Source organism: Oryzias latipes, chromosome 9, assembly GCF_002234675.1.
Source record: "Oryzias latipes chromosome 9, ASM223467v1".
Classification (NCBI taxonomy): Eukaryota; Metazoa; Chordata; class Actinopteri; order Beloniformes; family Adrianichthyidae; genus Oryzias; species Oryzias latipes.
In genome coordinates, this window is record NC_019867.2 from 7011239 (window position 1) to 7029570 (window position 18332).

The following is an 18332-nucleotide window of genomic DNA, read 5'->3' on the forward strand; positions in this document are numbered from 1 at the left end:
CTCACCAGCTTTTAACTGTCAGAAAATACCATCAGCGCCCCCTTGTGTTCATACTAACAATTGTCTTCTGTGAAGAATTAAAAATGTAATAATTTCCCCAAATATAAAAACAAAATAGTATTTTGTTCCGTTTGTAAACTTCTGGTTATTAAATAAGTTACACATTTAACAAATGAATTTAAATTATGGTTTTACTCTGACAACTTTTGTATCCTTCTGTAATTAACTTCTAGGTATGCTAACAATTTTAACTCCTCTTTTAGAAACTGCTTTTTTGGCTTTAATTTATCCTAAAAATGTTATGATACAATAGAATAATAAAGTTTACTACATTTTATTCAAGCTAATTTAGCCCCTTCTTGTTGTTTTCACTGTCAGTACCTGTATTTTTTGCTAATTAATTTTTAAGTCTTTGGCTGTGTCTACCTTTTTTTTAAAGCAAACTAAGCATTAACCAAGTTACCTAAACACATAAACTTAAGTATTAAAGCCTTTATTCAATCAAACAATTCATCTATATGTCAAAGCTTAAATATCATATAATTTTAAAAGTTTCTAGGTTCACCAAATATCTCAAAAAAACAAATTATTTAATAAAATAAAAAATATATAAATGTAAGAGGACTAAAATAGTTAAAATAAAGGATAATGTGGTAAAGAGATAAATGAAAGACTCACGAATGGTTGGTTAACAGTTTGACATAAAACTGATCATTTTTCAAATGTTGCCATGGTAGAAAATAAAGTAAAAAGTTGAATTAAATGTATTTATTTTTCTGTTATTCAGTGATCTGATGCTTTACTGTGGGAGTCAGAAAATTAGAAAAGCTAGTCTGAATGTATTTGTTGTAAAACAGGAGAAGAAAGAAGCAGGAAAACCGAGAGTTACTGTAACTAAAAGATTAATTTGAACTATGATGTCATGCAAATGTCTTAACATTTGTAATAACGTTTTTGCGCTTGGTAAATTTGAGATGAACTTCTATATATTTATGACATAGAATAAATCAATATTTTGACCATATGTAGCAACATTTCTCCAAATGTAATGAAGATAGATGAGCATCGGCAGCATCTTTTTTCAGATGCTCGTTAAAACTGTTGAGCTGCTCGTCTCCCTTTTGTTCTGGTGAGCCAAAAGCATTTCATAAATGTTCTAAGAGAAAAGAAAAAAGATATTTGGTTAGAGTAACAGGAAGTAAAAAATATATATACATTATGTTGAAACTTACAACAAGCAGGTATTGTGTGGAGGTCTCCATCAGCACTTGAATGTAGGGATGCTTGGAAAGAACAGAAAAGGGGATGCATTCTTCTGGTTTGTATCCAAGCTCCACATATATGTGTGTCAAGTGCTAGTCGTCAAGAGATATGAAAAGATTTAACAGGATCAATCTGACAGGTATCAACATTTTATTCACATCACTTGTTCATGTATTTTGCTAAACACAAAGTTTGAATCTTCGCACATACCTCCTTGTGCTTCTCCTGACTTAAGAGCTCCGTATGAAGGGGGGTGTTGTTGGTCATCTTTGCATCTTTGTGGCAGATGACCTTCAGCAGAGCAGAAATGGAAACCTCTACATCCCTAAAAGAGCCGCTTGAACCGCTAGAGCTTCCATCAGCTTCTAAAGAGGTCAACTTTGTGTCTTCCTCTATACTTGGCATAGACTGCAACACAGAGACAACATCTGCATGTTGAATTCAAAAGGATGCAACTACTGAGAAATAAAAAACAATTGAAAGATTTGTAGAAGAAAAAAAAAGATAAATTAATTTGAATCTTGTTTTCTTTTCTTTTGTGAATTTACCATAATGAGATGGTCCACAGAGGGCTGTCTGAGAGGCTGTCCCAACACAACACTGAGTCCTCTGACAAATCCTTGTCTGGGGTCGGGGTCAGCTGAGAAATACTGCAGCATGGACACATAATCCAGCTGAGGCGGTGAGATGGAGCCGTCTGCAAACAGCTGAAAGAAGAACTAAAGCGGAAAGAATTCAATCAACCAATAGGGGCATTTACTTAAGTACATGCATATAGTTTGAAATCCTTTTAACAATGTCCCTATTCAATTTCAGATGTCATTACAACCATTCATTTACCTTGGTCAGGTTAGCCACACGGCCATGCGGAGGCAGCTCAGAAAGATCCTCAGACAAAATCTGGACACCCTCATAAGTTAACCACAGCTCTGTCTGTTAATAGAAATAAAAGAAATAATGACACAAATAGTAAAAAATAGTAAAATATTGACAAACTAATCATTTTCTGCATGAAAGACTAACCTGGAGGTACTGTTCCTCGTTTATGAACCCTGTTTCTTTGGCATCTGCTACCTTAAAACTTTGCAACGTAAACAGCAGCTGTGCGAGGGAAGGAACTGGCCAAGGAAGAGAAGCGTAGAGAAGAAACTGCCGCCAGTCTATCAGATCATTCGCCTCTGTTAGCAATGACACTATTTCTCTCAGCTGCAAAGAAAAGGAAAAAGGTCTTCAATATTCCTGTCATTCAAAATTCTGGTGGCCACTTCAATTTAAATGAAATAAACATACAAAAAATGATTTCCCCCCCAGAAATAAGCACATTTATGTGGAATACACTGAACGACTTTGTGGTTTGAGCCTGGAGCTCTTGGTTTTTACCCATGTTTGATTGTCCACCCACAGCTTTGGAAGACTGTGTCTGCCTGTGTCAATGGAAAGCAGGTCTTTCAGCAAACTGTCCAATGAAGAGCTGGAGATGAAGCCTGAAAGTCATAAAGGAGAACCAATGATGGATGCAAAGACAAACACAAAGACCTAATTGTAACCCAACTCCTGTTTGCTGTACACACCTGATGGAGAAATGCTGCTTAACTGGTGGTGGATTGATTCTAGAGCACCCATTGACAGCATGAATCCTGAGGGTTTGTCTAAAAGATCTGGATCTGGAGGAGGAGCCAGGCTTGCTGCCATCTGACTGTTTTCTTTCAGGTAGAAATCAGAGCCGTCCTGAATGAAAGGAGAGAACAACTTGTGCAGCAAACCGCTATACTGACTTTGATCTTTGATGATTTAAATATTAAGAGAGAAATACAGAGTTGAATAAAAGTAAGTACAAACCAACACCACTTCATACTGCAACTTAGCTTTAGCCGCGATGTGGTGGTGAGCCATTTCTTTCAACTGCTCAATACTAAAATAAGCAAACAAACACCAAAAAAGTCCTTACATTTGAGAAGAAAAAGACTTTCCGTCAAAAACTGAACAGAATACACTTTTAATTTATAATACTACATTAACCTGATTATATACCTTAATCATAAAATATCCTAATCAACAAATTAGAAATCAAAGAGTTTTCATTTCACAGTAACACACGAGTCTAAAGCCAAGTCGGCATCCACGTTCTTGAGCCGTAAAGCTGTCTGAAAATCAAATGAACTACATGACCGTTTAGTGCAGGGGTCTGCAGCCAGAGGCTCCAGAACCACATGTGGTTCTTCTAGCCCTTCACTGTGGTTCTCTGGCTACAGAACATAAAATAATAATAGGAAGAGTTACTTGGTGAATGCGAATAGACTATTAGATTCAAGAATCTATGGCTAAGATGCTCCTAGAACTGCAAATAAATCGTGTGAAGTTTTTTTGTTTATACCTCTGCTGGCGTTACAATAAATCAAGAGACCTTGTGTGATCTTCCATTTCTCCATAGTGCAAACATTAAAGATATTGAACGAAATTTTGGTAAAAAGTTTAATTTTCTTTAAGCTCTGTCCAAAGGGTATAATAGAAAAATATGTATTTGTATGTACTTTAATGTACTTTCTTCTATTGGATCTTAAACTAATATAGTCCTATTTAGATTCAAGTTAACATTAGTAAGTAGGGGAAAAGAATGACCAAAGTAGACTTACTTATAACGAAACCAAATGCCTTTCCTGACTTTCACTGTTTAACAGTTTTTATTAATGCACATTTTCTGCAACAGAAGTAGCACAGTGGGGTTTTTTTTTGTTAAAGGAACTCCTATGTGCTTTTATATAGAGTAAAAAACTATTTTAAAATTAGAATAAAAACTGTCTTTATATTTTCCTGTTTTTGTTGCTTAAGATGTGAAAGTTCAGTTATTTAAAGCATAAAAGAAAGTACAAAAATGCAGAGTGCACAGTGTTGCATTTTTCTAAAGGGTGAGTTTTGGTCAAGATAATGGCTCTAATATGGTTGCAGACGCCGGGTTTAGTGCAATGTTCCATCTAGTTCATTTACACTTGTACTGCAGTATTAGAGAGAAACGGGTGATTGTGTCATACCTCTTCATTTCTGCTAGATAGCGTGCTTGTAACAAAGTTTCCATTTGGGTTAAGGTCCTGTGTGCTCTCCTTTGAAGCAAGTGCAACATCACCAAACCGTGATGTTTCACCAGCTCAAGACGCATCTTTGCTCTGTTACCTAGGAAACATAATATGAGGAACACAGTAGAAGGAACACTGAGGAAATTCACAACGGTAGGGACCCTCAACACTAGTCATTCTGTTTCTGTTTGTGTTATGGATCTTGCTATAGCCTAAATCTAAACTTATTTAAAACAAATATAAAAAATAAATAACCAAAATTAGAAAACTATTTAAGGAACATTAACCAAATACTACAAATTATCTGATTAGCAGGTTATTGACTAAATGTTTGTGAACAGAAAGTTTAGTTTCAGCTCCAGATGACAATAGAGCACAATATCAACTGCAGAGGATTTCATTTTAAACCCGGCATGCAGAAGAAATGGCTGCAATATCAAGATAAACAACAACTGATAAAAGAAAATTGCAAAGATGTTTTCTTTCATAAAATGTATTACATTGTGAGATCAACAATTGAATCAGCTGTGTGTCTGTTTACCTTCATGATCCAGAGCAGCAACATATTCTTTTTGAAACTCCTCTGGAATTTCCTGGGTTTCAGTTTTCTCTGGGCTGATCTGAGATTCCATTTTTTCTGGCTTGTCACCTTGATCAGGAAAACAAAACCAACAAAAAGATATTCGTGTAGCAAAAGATCGCATTAAAAAAGACCTGTTAGAAAACCAGTTTTTCTTTCTTGTAGATATCTCAGAAAACTTGCCTTTTAGTTTTTCTGATGAACTTTTTCCTTTCAGAGTTTTTTTTGCTTTTGAAGACGCTTTTTCAACCTTTTCTTGTGATCTTTCCAACTCTTTAGCTTCCTTCTGATCCGTTTCCTTTAAATCCTACATAAATGCATTAAAACTTTGCACCTTGCAAATGCAGTAGAAGTTTCAAATGATCCATATATAAGCACAAAATGTAAAAAAGTAGCAGAATAACATTAGGATGCAAACTCTTACACAGATATCCAGAGAAATAGGGAATGTTTCGATGACTTTGAGTGCTTCTTTGTAGTTAAATGTGAGTTTTTCGTCCAGAAGCTAAAAAAAAATCATGACAATTGTCACTATTCTTGAGTGTGTGCACGAATCTTTTACAAATTTGATTATTTCAGCAGGATAGGATGTCAGACTTTCTCCGGTTGGGCCTCCTTGTCTGTGCTGGTCGTCATGGAGACCTCCTTTGGGGAAACAGGATGTGTTTGGGGGAGTGCGCTGCAGAAAAGAAGAAAACAGGCATTTTGGCTGCAAAGGACTTCATGGACCAACATCAATAAATGTCATGTCCCTCACACTTTTATGCTCTTTTCTTCTCCTTTAGGCATCACATTTGTATCCATTGGATTCTCACTGAGAAATGAAAATAAATATTTTGGACCATAAGATATTCTGAGTGTTTTCTTGTATATATGTCACATTGTATATGAAACAAGGCATATGCTTGATTGACATCAATAAATCAACTCTTGCCTTTCATTCTCAGCTTTGACTTCAGGGATTTCCAGTAAAGGAATATAAGTATTTTCAGAGAGGGGTTCAAAAGTCACTTGTTTCTGTGCAAGGCTCAAGAAGTAGATTCTTAAAATGTACAGAGTTTGATGAAAGCGGTTCAGCTCTACCTATAAAACATGATAGTCCAGTGTTATGATTTTCTTAAAAAACAGACATCCTTAGAAAAATCTGCGGCCAAGATGAAGCTAAAAATGCTACCTGCATTAGCATGGAGTGTGAGTTTATAAGGACAGCAGCGTGCTCCTCCAGCCATTCGTCACTTAGAAGTGCAGCCTTCCTTTGGTCATCTTGCTCCCTGCATTTATCAGTAATGTCCCACAGGCGCTCGCACAATTCCTGTACACAAGTGCAAATGTATACGTTTACACAAGTGACTTTTTTCTTTTCTTTTAATTACCAATAATTTTCTTACATCCAATCTACGATGAAGTTCTGGCTGGATTTCATCATCTTCCCTCAGATCATCAGGGATGCTGTTGAAGTCCTTCTGCCAATGACACACAAACTCCTGCTTCAAGTTTGAGCGTCCCAAGCAGTGCTTGTATCCCTCCCTATGCACAGCAAAAAAAACGGTATTACCCCTTTTTTGTTATAGCAATAGCTCTTTTCACCAAAAATATTTTGATTTTAAACTCAATGTGTCACTTGTGACCTATTTCTCCTTCAAATCCGTGTAAACATAGGAAGATTACACTTCAGAAATTCAGTCTGAATCTGCAGGAATCTGCAAATGTTAAATTGCTCTAAAGGTTCACATTCTTAATTAGAGTTTAGCAGCTAAACATAAAATATAAGGGGTTTAGAGTTCTTTTAGAGCATAGAAATGATTTATATTTGGAAGAAAACACCAGTATCCCTTTTTAATTCACAAATGCTCCTGTATTTGTTTATATATTTTGGAGTAAAGCTTGTTTAACTTGAAGTCATGGCCCGATACCTGATGCTTGAAAGCTCATGAAGAATGACAGTGCGTTGTGAGCGCAGCTGCTGCATGACTTTCTTTATATTATTGACATAAGAATTACAGACAGAATCCCAGAGTGGCCACAGAAGTGGTGCGATCTCCTGGAGAAGGTCAGGGAGAGGATAACCTTCCTGCATACAAAGAGAAAAGTAGCCACTAAAATATGTTCAAAATCTATAGTAGTAACTAGTAAATGTACAACCAAATGCTAAACTAAAAGCACAGTCTCCAGGTAAAAACAAAACAAAAAAACAGCATAATATCAGTGTTATCTTACTGAAGAAAGAGGCTCATCCATGTAGTCCAGACTGTATGAACGGGCAGACTTAAGTCTCATGGGGACTGGAGAGTTGTTTTGAGACAGTGATGTAGGAGTTCCACTCCTTGACTGCCAATCTGTGTAGTTAGAATAGCATGTTAATAGAGATAGGATTAACAATATTTAATCTCAGAGAGGGATCCAGTCACCTTTTGGACTTTGGGTTTTTTCCACCTCGGCTCTTGAAAGAAGTTCTCTGGGTGTGCTTTTGTTATCCATCACAGGTGGGATTTGGTCTGAGGATTGTGGCTGAGCATCCATTGGAGAAGGACCACCTGTATGAGTTAAAAGTGTAAAATAAAAATGTTAGAACATTGTGAGGAAACATTACTGTTTTCTTCAATAAAAGAACAAAGTACAAACAGCTTTCAAATAGAATAACTTTTCAAAGTCTGTATAATTTCTAAGGACTAGAAAAAACAGCAGTTACCTCTCTGCTTTTTCTCCATAACCTGTTGTAAGATCAGCTTCACTTTGTTGTAAAGCTCGTCCTCGTCTACATCTGCATCGACATTGACCAATATGTTTTGCTTTCCGCAGTACCATTTCTCCAGTGCTGGCCAGGCATCCCTAAAAGCTGTAATCCTTCAGGGGAAATCACATTAGACACTGGTCTTAGGGGCACAAGTGACGCATTGCTGATTTCTGTTTCTTACCTGTGTGTAATCTCAGCCAGATATACTGCTTTTTCTGCAGGCTGAGAAGCTTCAGTATCTGGAATGATACGAACAAACAAATAAAAAAACAATACAAAACATTTCTTCTAATATTCAGAAATGTTTGCAAAGACGACACTTTCTTCCAATGTTTTTCACCACAGATTAATTTGTTAAATCTATTCATTTACTTATTTTCTCATTTAATTTATACTGGTGGCCTTTTAGGTCTCTAGCAGATTGAAAACTTGTTCCTATGAACAGCAAAATACTAAAACATTCAGTCCACATTTTTTAAATCTGCAACAAAACTCTTTAAAAAACCTAAAATAAACCTTAATTTTTAGAGTACTCTTCATGCAGAATGTTGCATATCAAATAGCTAGACAGGACCATTCAACACTGAAAAATGTATGTGTCCCACTGTTACGCCCCCTTCTGTGTCTAGGGGTGACTGGTGGCATAACATAAAAAAAGTAACGTTTTGACTAATAATTTAACTGTAACAAAAACACCAAACGAATGTCTCCATAAAATAACCAAATTTATTTACATATAAACAAACAATCCAACAATAACTAAAAGTGAAGCTAAAAGGCTTCAGGGTGAACCCAGGCCAAAACAACAAACAAAACCCCAACTAACTGCAACATGTAATCTTACCTGCAAAGAAAGAAAAGTGAAATCAAAGACAGAACGCTAACCTCCCTAACCTAACAAAACCAGGAGAAAACATGTACTAAACAAAATGGCGGTTCACCCCTTCAGCTTCACTTAAAACATAACTATAAACCAAAAGGACTAAACAGAGTGGGCACAGACAAAACTACAAACTACAAAGAACTACAAAGTGCAACACAAACTAAAACAAGTGGAGAAGACATAAACAAAATGGAGAACAAAACAAAATGGAGAAGAGGGCCAAGCTGCAGTGGAGGCTTTTGCTGCAAGGCACCCTTCTCACCGGCTGGAGGTCCAAGTGGTGGCTTTAAAGGCCACACCCTTGCCAGCACACCTGAAAATAATCACAGACATACAAACAAAGATCCACAAAAAACACAGAAGTCCCACTCTGATACAAAAATAACACACAAACACAGAACAAACAAACAAAACAAAAGCAAATACGGCCACAGCCCTAACACCCCCCTACCCAAAATAAAACTTCTTCAAAAAGAAGTTTTACCCTAAGTGGAGCACACACAAAGCGGTAGCTCTCACAGAGCACACCACACAAACACAAGATGTACCACACAAACCTAAGGCACTACACAAGACACACCACAGAAACTCGGGACGCGTACCCCTCTGGGCACGCGACCGTCAAACTCGGGGTGCGCGCCCCACAAGACACGCACCCGTCAACTCGGGACGCGTACCCCTCTGGGCACGCGACCGTCAAACTCGGGTGCGCGCCCCGCAAGACACGCACCCGTCAACTCGGGGTGCGCGCCCCGCAAGACACGCACCCGTCAACTCGGGGTGCGCGCCCCGCAAGACACGCACCCGTCAACTCGGGGTGCGCGCCCCGCAAGACACGCACCCGTCAACTCGGGGTGCGCGCCCCGCAAGACACGCACCCGTCAACTCGGGGTGCGCGCCCCGCAAGACACGCACCCGTCAACTCGGGGCGCGCGCCCCGCAAGACACGCACCCGTCAACTCGGGGCGCGCGCCCCGCAAGACACGCACCCGTCAACTCGGGGCGCGCGCCCCGCAAGACACGCACCCGTCAACTCGGGGCGCGCGCCCCGCAAGACACGCACCCGTCAACTCGGGGTGCGCGCCCCGCAGGACACGCACCCGTCAACTCTAGTCACCAAAGACTAGTCAAACAAAATAAACTCCAAATTAAACAAACAAAACAAATGTGTTTCAAACAAAATTCAACACAAGTTTGGTTAACAGTTTTTTTTTTTTTCTTCAAAATGCTGGCAATGTGCTTGAAGCACTACTTCCAATGTTTTTGGCCAGGCCAAAGACGCCACAATGCACTCAAACCAAGAGAGATGTTTTTACTCACAGACATGATGAGCAGTTGGACATCCTGTGTGGCAACCCCAGTCTGGAGCAATAGAGTTGGGTCTGGCCCCCTCCTTAACCGGCTACGGCAGCAGGGAACCTCCGCACCTGCCTCCGCCCGAGCGGGGTTAGTAGTATTGGCAACAGCTGCAGTTGCCTCCACTCCTACACCGTCACCTACACCACCTCCAACAGATGTCTCCAGCCAAGGTCTGCCTGCTCTCACAAGATGCTCTTGGCCTCCAAAGCCAAACAAGTCACAGACTTCAAATGCCAATGTTATGGCCCAAAAGAGAAACAAAAACTGTTAACCAAAATCTCCAAGCACAATCAAAACTGAAAAAAAAACCAAAGAACAAATCACAAATGATGTTAACTCAAATGGTTTCAAAAATCCCGGACGAGTCCCCAATTATGTTACGCCCCCTTCTGTGTCTAGGGGTGACTGGTGGCATAACATAAAAAAAGTAACGTTTTGACTAATAATTTAACTGTAACAAAAACACCAAACGAATGTCTCCATAAAATAACCAAATTTATTTACATATAAACAAACAATCCAACAATAACTAAAAGTGAAGCTAAAAGGCTTCAGGGTGAACCCAGGCCAAAACAACAAACAAAACCCCAACTAACTGCAACATGTAATCTTACCTGCAAAGAAAGAAAAGTGAAATCAAAGACAGAACGCTAACCTCCCTAACCTAACAAAACCAGGAGAAAACATGTACTAAACAAAATGGCGGTTCACCCCTTCAGCTTCACTTAAAACATAACTATAAACCAAAAGGACTAAACAGAGTGGGCACAGACAAAACTACAAACTACAAAGAACTACAAAGTGCAACACAAACTAAAACAAGTGGAGAAGACATAAACAAAATGGAGAACAAAACAAAATGGAGAAGAGGGCCAAGCTGCAGTGGAGGCTTTTGCTGCAAGGCACCCTTCTCACCGGCTGGAGGTCCAAGTGGTGGCTTTAAAGGCCACACCCTTGCCAGCACACCTGAAAATAATCACAGACATACAAACAAAGATCCACAAAAAACACAGAAGTCCCACTCTGATACAAAAATAACACACAAACACAGAACAAACAAACAAAACAAAAGCAAATACGGCCACAGCCCTAACACCCACAGAGGGATCATGAAAATGCTAGAAGGTCATTCAATTTGTTCTTTCACTACCACAAAGCACAGGATGGTTTAGTGCACACACTTACAATCACGCTCCAAAAAAACCCAAAAAGCCAAACATACCCGCTTGTCTGTACGCGCGTCTGACTGCACACTCGTCAGGAATATTCAGCATAAGAACCACGTCCAGAACCGGAGCAGGGGGTGGTGGGGGTGTGGGAGGATTGCAATCAGCAATGACATTTGTCTGATCACTTGCAACCTCTTTTCCTTCCTCCTCACTCCCACCCAGGGCTTTCTCCAGCAAGTGAGCTAGGTTGATGTCAGACGGAAAGCCATCCAGGATCCAACCGGAATGAGCTGGAACTTGACTATTAAATACAACTATTTTAGGGTGGAGTAAGTTCAAGTTCCTGGTTTCTTAATGTTGGCATATAGAAACAACACTGCATATTTCTTTAGTATCTTGTTAGAAAGAAATTCCAATGACAGAATGCCTGTATAATTCTAAACATAAAAGTACAGCGTATGATCTCACCGGATGGCATGTGTCATAATTTCCATCAACAGCTCATTTGGGATGGCATTCCCTCTCTTCAGCTCTTTATCCACAGCTGCTCCCAGAAGTGCACGAGGAGATGGCTGGTTAAAAGGAGGGAAAAAAAAGAAAAACTATTATGCCTTTATGTTACCAAAAATACAGAAGGAGAATAAAACTTTCTTTTTACCTTAGTGATACAGCTTCTACTTTCTAGAACATTAATATCTGAAAAACATCAGGCATAGTACTTTTAATTCATTAAGCTGCTGTGGTACATTTGTATTTTTATTATGAGCACATAAGATGCTAAAGTTTTAAACTAGAGCAGGAATTTAATTGGGAAACAAACACACCGTGCTTGCTTAACCTGATGGATGCTCTTCTCTTTTTATTTTTGTCTTTCCTCTGCTCTGTCACCTGTAGATTTTATTCACACAAAGATTTTCCAGTCTGTGAATGGGGTATAACTAAAATGTGATGCCATTACAAACAGAATGACTGATGGCAGCTTGGAAGAATGTTTTAAAGCTAAAGAAAAGACTTACTTCCTCTCCGTCGTGGTAAGCCTTCAGTGCCTCCTCAATCAGAGTGGAGGATGAGAAGACAAAGATGCTAAGAGCTGAAGCAGAAAACAGAACACACACATCTGTTGATCTAAATAAAGTGTGAGGAGTCATTTGAAAATTCAGTCTTTCAGATCTTGACCTCCACAATCTATAAGCTTAAAGGGAAAGATGCTGAACCCACATTTATCTGTACATGAGTGTTTGAATGTTTGAACTTTGAAAGAATTAAAAAAAATCTTCTTAAATCTACATGAGGGGGCCTGAGCACTTTTTCTTCACATAAAACAGAACCATATCTACACATAAAAAACTGTTAGTTTCATATTTGAAGCCCAGAAATCGAAAGTCTGTGTGGAAAAAAACTTTGGTCAACATTAAATCTGGGTTGGTATGAAATGTTATATTGTATTAACAACTAAACGTTCACTGTAAACTTTAAATATAAAATAACACATATAGTATACGGTGGAGCAGCGGTTAGCGCTCTTGCCTCACAGCAAGAAGGCCCCCGGTTCAATCCCAGCTGGGATTTCTGTGTGGAGTTTGCATGTTTGCATGCGTGCGGTTCTCTCCGGCTTCTTCCCACCTTCCAAAAACATGCTTCGTGGGTTCATTGGTTACTCTAGATTGTCCCTAGGTGTGAATGGGAGTGTGATTGTGGCCCTGGGATAGATCTGCCCAGGATGTCCCATGCCTTCACCCACAAGTGGCCGGGATAGGCTCCAGCAGCCTCGTGATCCCGCACAGGACAAAACAGGTTTAGAAGACGAATGAATGAACACAAATAGTTATTTTATTTAGAAGTAAAAGCCGCTGTGCATTTGATCAAAGAACAAAAAAATCTGTTCCTTTTGTTTTCCCCTTAATGCTCAAAAGGTCAAGTAGCCACAAAAAGCTGCCACAGGTTTAAAAACAACCTATAACTTAGTTTAGCCTATCAGGAATAAAAACTTGATTGAAAGTTACATTAGACCCACGGGCTGGACTTTGGACGTGCCTGATCTACATGATTATTTGGCATAATTTTGTTTGTCTGCATGCTTGACTTGATACCTTCAGCAATCCTGGCCAAGCAGCTGGTCTTGCCTGAACAAATGTTACCGAGGACACAGGCTTTGATGATGAAGGGAGAACATTCAGAGGAAGGAGGCTCCACGGTGGAGGAAGAAGCAATGTTTTTAAGTTTACGGACAACATTTTCCAGGATGTTGTTAGCTGATGGCACTTTGATCTCGCCTGCGTCCTCTGGCCACGCCCAGTCACCGATCATTCTCTAAAATAAAATAAAAGCATTTTTCCATCTTAAAAATAGAAAAATAAATCTTCTTGAACCATTTTGACCCACAGTTTTTATATAAAAATGTAATAATCAACAAAGACGAGCTAAAATTGTGGGTGGTCAAATATAAATATATTCTTTAATAGCTGTACTTACAGCATATTCATCATAGTCCAAGTTGTTGAGCGCCTCTTGCGGTAGCTTTTTAAGATCCAAAATATATTTTGAAGCAGAGAGTTCAAGACTCAACCCATGGCTTGGCTCATAAAGAGGCAAACCTTTAAACAACAATTCCTTCCAATCCCTCATCGTCTGCTCTGGAATCGTGCTGGAAATAAAGCGGTAAAAAAGAAATCATGGAAGGCAAGGCTACAAAGGAAGATTTGGCTAAGAGGAAAACTGAAAAGGTTTGGATCCGTTTTAAATTATTCACAATTAATAGTATTCTTATTTCTAATTTAGTTTCTTTCAAAAATGTTAATACACAATCAATATGAGACAAATTTGTAAATAATAATAACAATAATTGAGACAAAAACAATAAAATAATAACAACAATGCAAAACCTATTTGAAAGGGATCAGGTAGAAGCTTAGCTGATTGAAGAAACTATGATCCTACTATCAGAAAGTCTATGATATTATGAGGTAATTACATTATTATGTGGTAGTTATAATCTTTATTTTTTCCAAAACCAGTGTTTGTGTGCATGGGGTGGGTAGACCACATGTCACATAGTTACTGCATAAGTTTGAACAAATCTTTCTCTACATTCTGTGTGATGTTTTATACTTCTCTGTTAGCTGACGGTAATCTCCAACTTTGGTGGCCAGGTCCACAATCTGGTTCAAAAGGGCCTTGCAGTAATTGAAGTGTTTCTTTCGTTTGCTTTGCCTTCGCTCCGCAGAAACCCTGGCACACCATTCAACGTCCTTTCGGATTTCTTCCTCGCGGGCCGCCTTTTCCTGCTGAGCTAAAACCTGCGTCAAGGACAGAAAAAGCTTTGAGCCGCTTTAAACATAAACAAAGAAAATGTTTTTTTACTGAGAGATTTTAATGTATCCTTATTTTTTTTGCAAACTGGCCTTTTTCTGAGTTCGCTGCACCCCAAAAACTAATATGAATCTAATAATCAGTTCTTTAGGATTTGAAAACTTTGCAGCACATGGACAGTGACTTTCTGACCTTAACACAGTCACTGCTGTTTATATCACATAGTGGGCTATGTAGTCATATTTTCATTGAAATGTCTTTTCATACTAAGTACTTTTATACCTTTTTATACTTACTGCCCTTAGGCCTTGCTCTGTTGGACGGTCGTGCAATTCCTTTCATATTGTACTACCTGTGCATGTGCGACTGTGTGTGTGGGTGATTGTGAGGCCCTGCGACAGACTGGAGACCTGTCCAGGGTGCACCCCGCCTTCGCCCAACAGCAACCGGGACAGGCTCCAGCAACCCAGTAACCCCGAAAGGGATTTAGCGGGTAAAGAAAATGAATGGATGGATGGATTGTACTTTTTCTGTATATGTTTGTGATAAATACAATTTGAATTTAGATATATAGTCTGAGGACAAGTCTTTACAATTTCTATGCCCTAAAATCCAATTGACTCTGTCCAAACAACCAAGAACAAATAAAATCAGTCACAATCAAATGACAGAAGAGATTATTATTTATTTCTGGTCTCACCGCTTCCCTGTTCAGAGCTTCCCGAAAGTCTTTTTCTCTCCGCTCTTGGTACTGCTGCTCTACGAACAGCCGGTTCTCTCGAATCACTTCTTTCTGCATTCGGATCTGGAGAAGCTGAGTCACCAAACGCTGCTCCTGCTTGGTTTGACGCGTCAGACGCTTCACCAGCTGCTCGTCTCGCTGCAGCTCCTGCAGAAACAGAGGAGCGCTGTAAGGAGCATGAAATAATGCGTTGAGGATGTCTCTGATTTCTTTACAAGATGTAAGTGCAGATAAAATCATAAATCATTCTGGACACATTAGTTTTTCCATTCCTAAAAAAACTGCACATGTAAAAATGCAATACTAGAAAACTGTTGACCTGTTGAGCGGCTTGGGCTTTAAATTGTTCCACCAAGAATCTGTCTTGTCTAATTCGTCTGCGCTCACTCGCCAAAGCCGTCTCCTTCAGCCTCTGTCGGATCTCCTGCATGTATTTGGTGTTGGGCTGTAATATCAGTCCTGCTCCACTTTCAGACACTTTGCTGCCTTGTTTGATGTTGCAAAGTGAAGATTCGGCAGGAAAGGACTGACCACGAGAACTAAAAAGGGTGAGACACTGTGATGTGATGGTGAAGCTCTAGAGTCAAACAAAACTCCACACAGTAAAGAGAACATTTTGAACACTGGTGTTTTTGGCATCACCTTAAAGAGGAGTGGAAGCCATAGGTGACACTTTTTCTCATGTTTTTCTCAAACTGGGCAATCTCAGTCTGCACTCTCTGAGTGAACAAAGCAACACAACAATTGCAGACGCATGTTCTGTAAGGAAACAGATTTATACACAGATGGAACAACTGATTCACTTCTGTTTAGAATACCTTTGCCTCTTCCTGGATCTGCTGTTGTCTTCTCTTCATTGTTAGGGGGGATACACGATAAGGGGGCTTTGGCACATGGGCATCAGTGGCCTCAATACAAGAAAAGCACGTCAAAATGTGTCTGATTCAACACTGAAGATATTGCATATAAGAACAAAAAGAAGCAAAAATAAATAAATCTAAAAAAAAGGATTGTGCCCAATAATGATTGTATTAAACCATGTGGAAATCTATAAAAAATATATAGTTTTTGTTGATAAAGGTAAAGTGTCTTGTTTGTACCTCCTTAGTGTTTTTCATTATTTTCTCCTCCTGCACATTGAGTTGGCTTTGTAGCTGGAGGCGTTGCCTCGCAGCAGTCCTGTCCTTCATTCGGTGGTATTTATCACTATAGAGCTGCAGCTTCAGGTCAGCGTCACGTTTCTTCACCTGAGGAAGCCGCTTTTACAAACAACACAACAATTCTTGACTCTACTGTTGATCAAACTTTATGGGCTAACTTAAAAAATACATTTAAAAAAAGCTTTAAAAGACTGAAAGATGTATGTTTACACTTGGGGAATTACAGAACTGCATTTAAAAAATATGTAAAAGGATAATTAGCCTCTCACATAGGAGATCTTGTGCTCCCTCCTGGACAGATTTGTTTCAGCTCTGGGCTGCTCCACGTCCATCAGGCTTCTATTCATTTCTGGGCTCTTCCTTTTTTTAAGAATGTCATACAGTTGGAAAAGCAGTTGAGCAGCAACACCCTGCTTCTCCTGCATCAGGTCCTGGGCTGTGTTCATGTTGAAGGAGATCCCCAGGAGTTTCAGACTTGGCTCGAGGCGGATGAAGTTGTTCACTTTAGAGATGGAGGTACTTTGGCAAATTAGAATAAAGGATGAAATAATTTTAGAAATGCAAAACAGAGTATATGTCAGAGAAATAAAACCCCTTCCTGTAAGAAAGGGTTTAAAAAAGCAGGCATGTGTTAAAGATGATTTTCTATTCAAATTTAGTTTAATTATGGATAAATAACATATTAGTTCACCATCCTGTCATTCGTATCATAATAGAAATATGCATTTCTGAGGCCCCTATCTCATTAGCATGATCAGAACTTTCCTTACAAAAACCCACTAGATAGAACTTGGTCCATGTTTACTGGCCTGTAGTGGATTGTCATTCCACTAGAGACAGTGGAAAATGTCTGCTTCCATGAAAGGAAGGAAGGACGGACGGACGGACGGACAGAAGGAAGAGAGGGAGGGAGGGAGGGAGAATAACTCTTCCATTGTTTTTTATTTTTTAAAATGACTACTTGCTGTATTGAAACAATCCCAAATGTGTTGATTTTGTTTCGTCCCGTCAGCTATTAGACTCTACAAAACCTTTTAGCCACTGGAAAAGAATAAATGTTGTTGTTTATTGTTTATACATTTTAAGTGTATTGTTAGTGTTATTTATTATCCACCTACTGGAGCTATGGTTACAAGGGGATTTTCCCCTTTGTGAATTCTATTCTAATTCTTTATAAAACAGTTGCACATATAAATATGTTTGAATCAAATATGAGACAATGGGTAAATAAGGTGCTTTTTTTCCTGAACAACAATGGTGTTAATATTTTTGCATCTTTAACTTTGTTGTTTGTAAAAAATTAATAAATCACCCAGTGTATCATATTTAATGCTATATATATATCGTAAAAAATACGATATTGCAAAATGTATTTGTGGATTGCATCAAAGGGTTTTTAAACGTATATTAATTCCAAATAATTTGTAATTTTCCATCAACTCTTTGATATACCCACTTCTATATTATTAATTAGAACTAAATTTAAAACAGTTTAAACTGAATAAAAACATTACTCAGATTAAGCCTCAGAGGAACTTACTTTTTCTCCAGAAATTTGTTGAAATCCTCTTGCAGTTTATACTTATGAAGGATTTCTCCAATCAGGTAACCACTGGAGAAATCTGTAGCAAGACTGTTTATGCCTGTAAAGAAGAATTGAGTTATCCTTTGGACGATAAGGCGCGTTAAATATGCATTTTGTAGAAGAAAAAAATATAGCGTTACAGTACACAAGCTGAATCAATTATAGAGCTAGCTGCGTGCTGACCCTTACCGACCACTTTTGAGAGCTGGAGCTCCTGGTTAAGCCACCGACACAACATTTCCGCCATCTCTCTGATCTGAATGACACAAATTTACCACAAACTTAAAGAGACTAAACTGTAGACGTCAGACTTTAGCTAAAAAAAATCTCAACATCGCCTCTATTTAGCATTATTGAGCAGTTTTCGGTTTGTTTACGGCAGGGGCTTCAACGATATCCTGTTGTCATGGCGACATGTCAACTGATTTACGTCAGCCCTGTCCTTTTTTCCGTTTGTGACAGTAACACCTCTTTACT

The 18332-nt window shown here is 38.9% G+C and overlaps 1 protein-coding gene across 1 annotated transcript; it reads right to left on the reverse strand.

The window, feature by feature from the left end:
• Positions 1–753: 753 nt before the first annotated feature.
• Positions 754–18278, reverse strand: spef2 (sperm flagellar 2). The gene is made up of 39 exons (XM_023958293.1): positions 18045–18278; positions 17811–17913; positions 16540–16789; positions 16211–16369; positions 15929–16018; positions 15753–15829; positions 15430–15649; positions 15069–15257; positions 14168–14355; positions 13532–13703; positions 13150–13369; positions 12076–12149; positions 11884–11947; positions 11718–11755; positions 11528–11631; positions 11113–11360; positions 7830–7887; positions 7604–7758; positions 7323–7448; positions 7132–7250; positions 6828–6985; positions 6303–6441; positions 6089–6226; positions 5849–5997; positions 5672–5728; positions 5512–5593; positions 5339–5419; positions 5098–5221; positions 4876–4983; positions 4293–4431; positions 3103–3175; positions 2835–2991; positions 2644–2747; positions 2287–2469; positions 2104–2196; positions 1812–1982; positions 1474–1671; positions 1233–1355; positions 754–1156 (listed from the first exon to the last, which is right to left on the reverse strand). The coding sequence occupies exons 1-39, from the start codon at positions 18100–18102 to the stop codon at positions 1082–1084; spliced, it is 5064 nt and encodes a 1687-aa protein (XP_023814061.1). The 5' UTR covers positions 18103–18278; the 3' UTR covers positions 754–1081.
• Between the last annotated feature and the right edge of the window lie 54 nt (positions 18279–18332).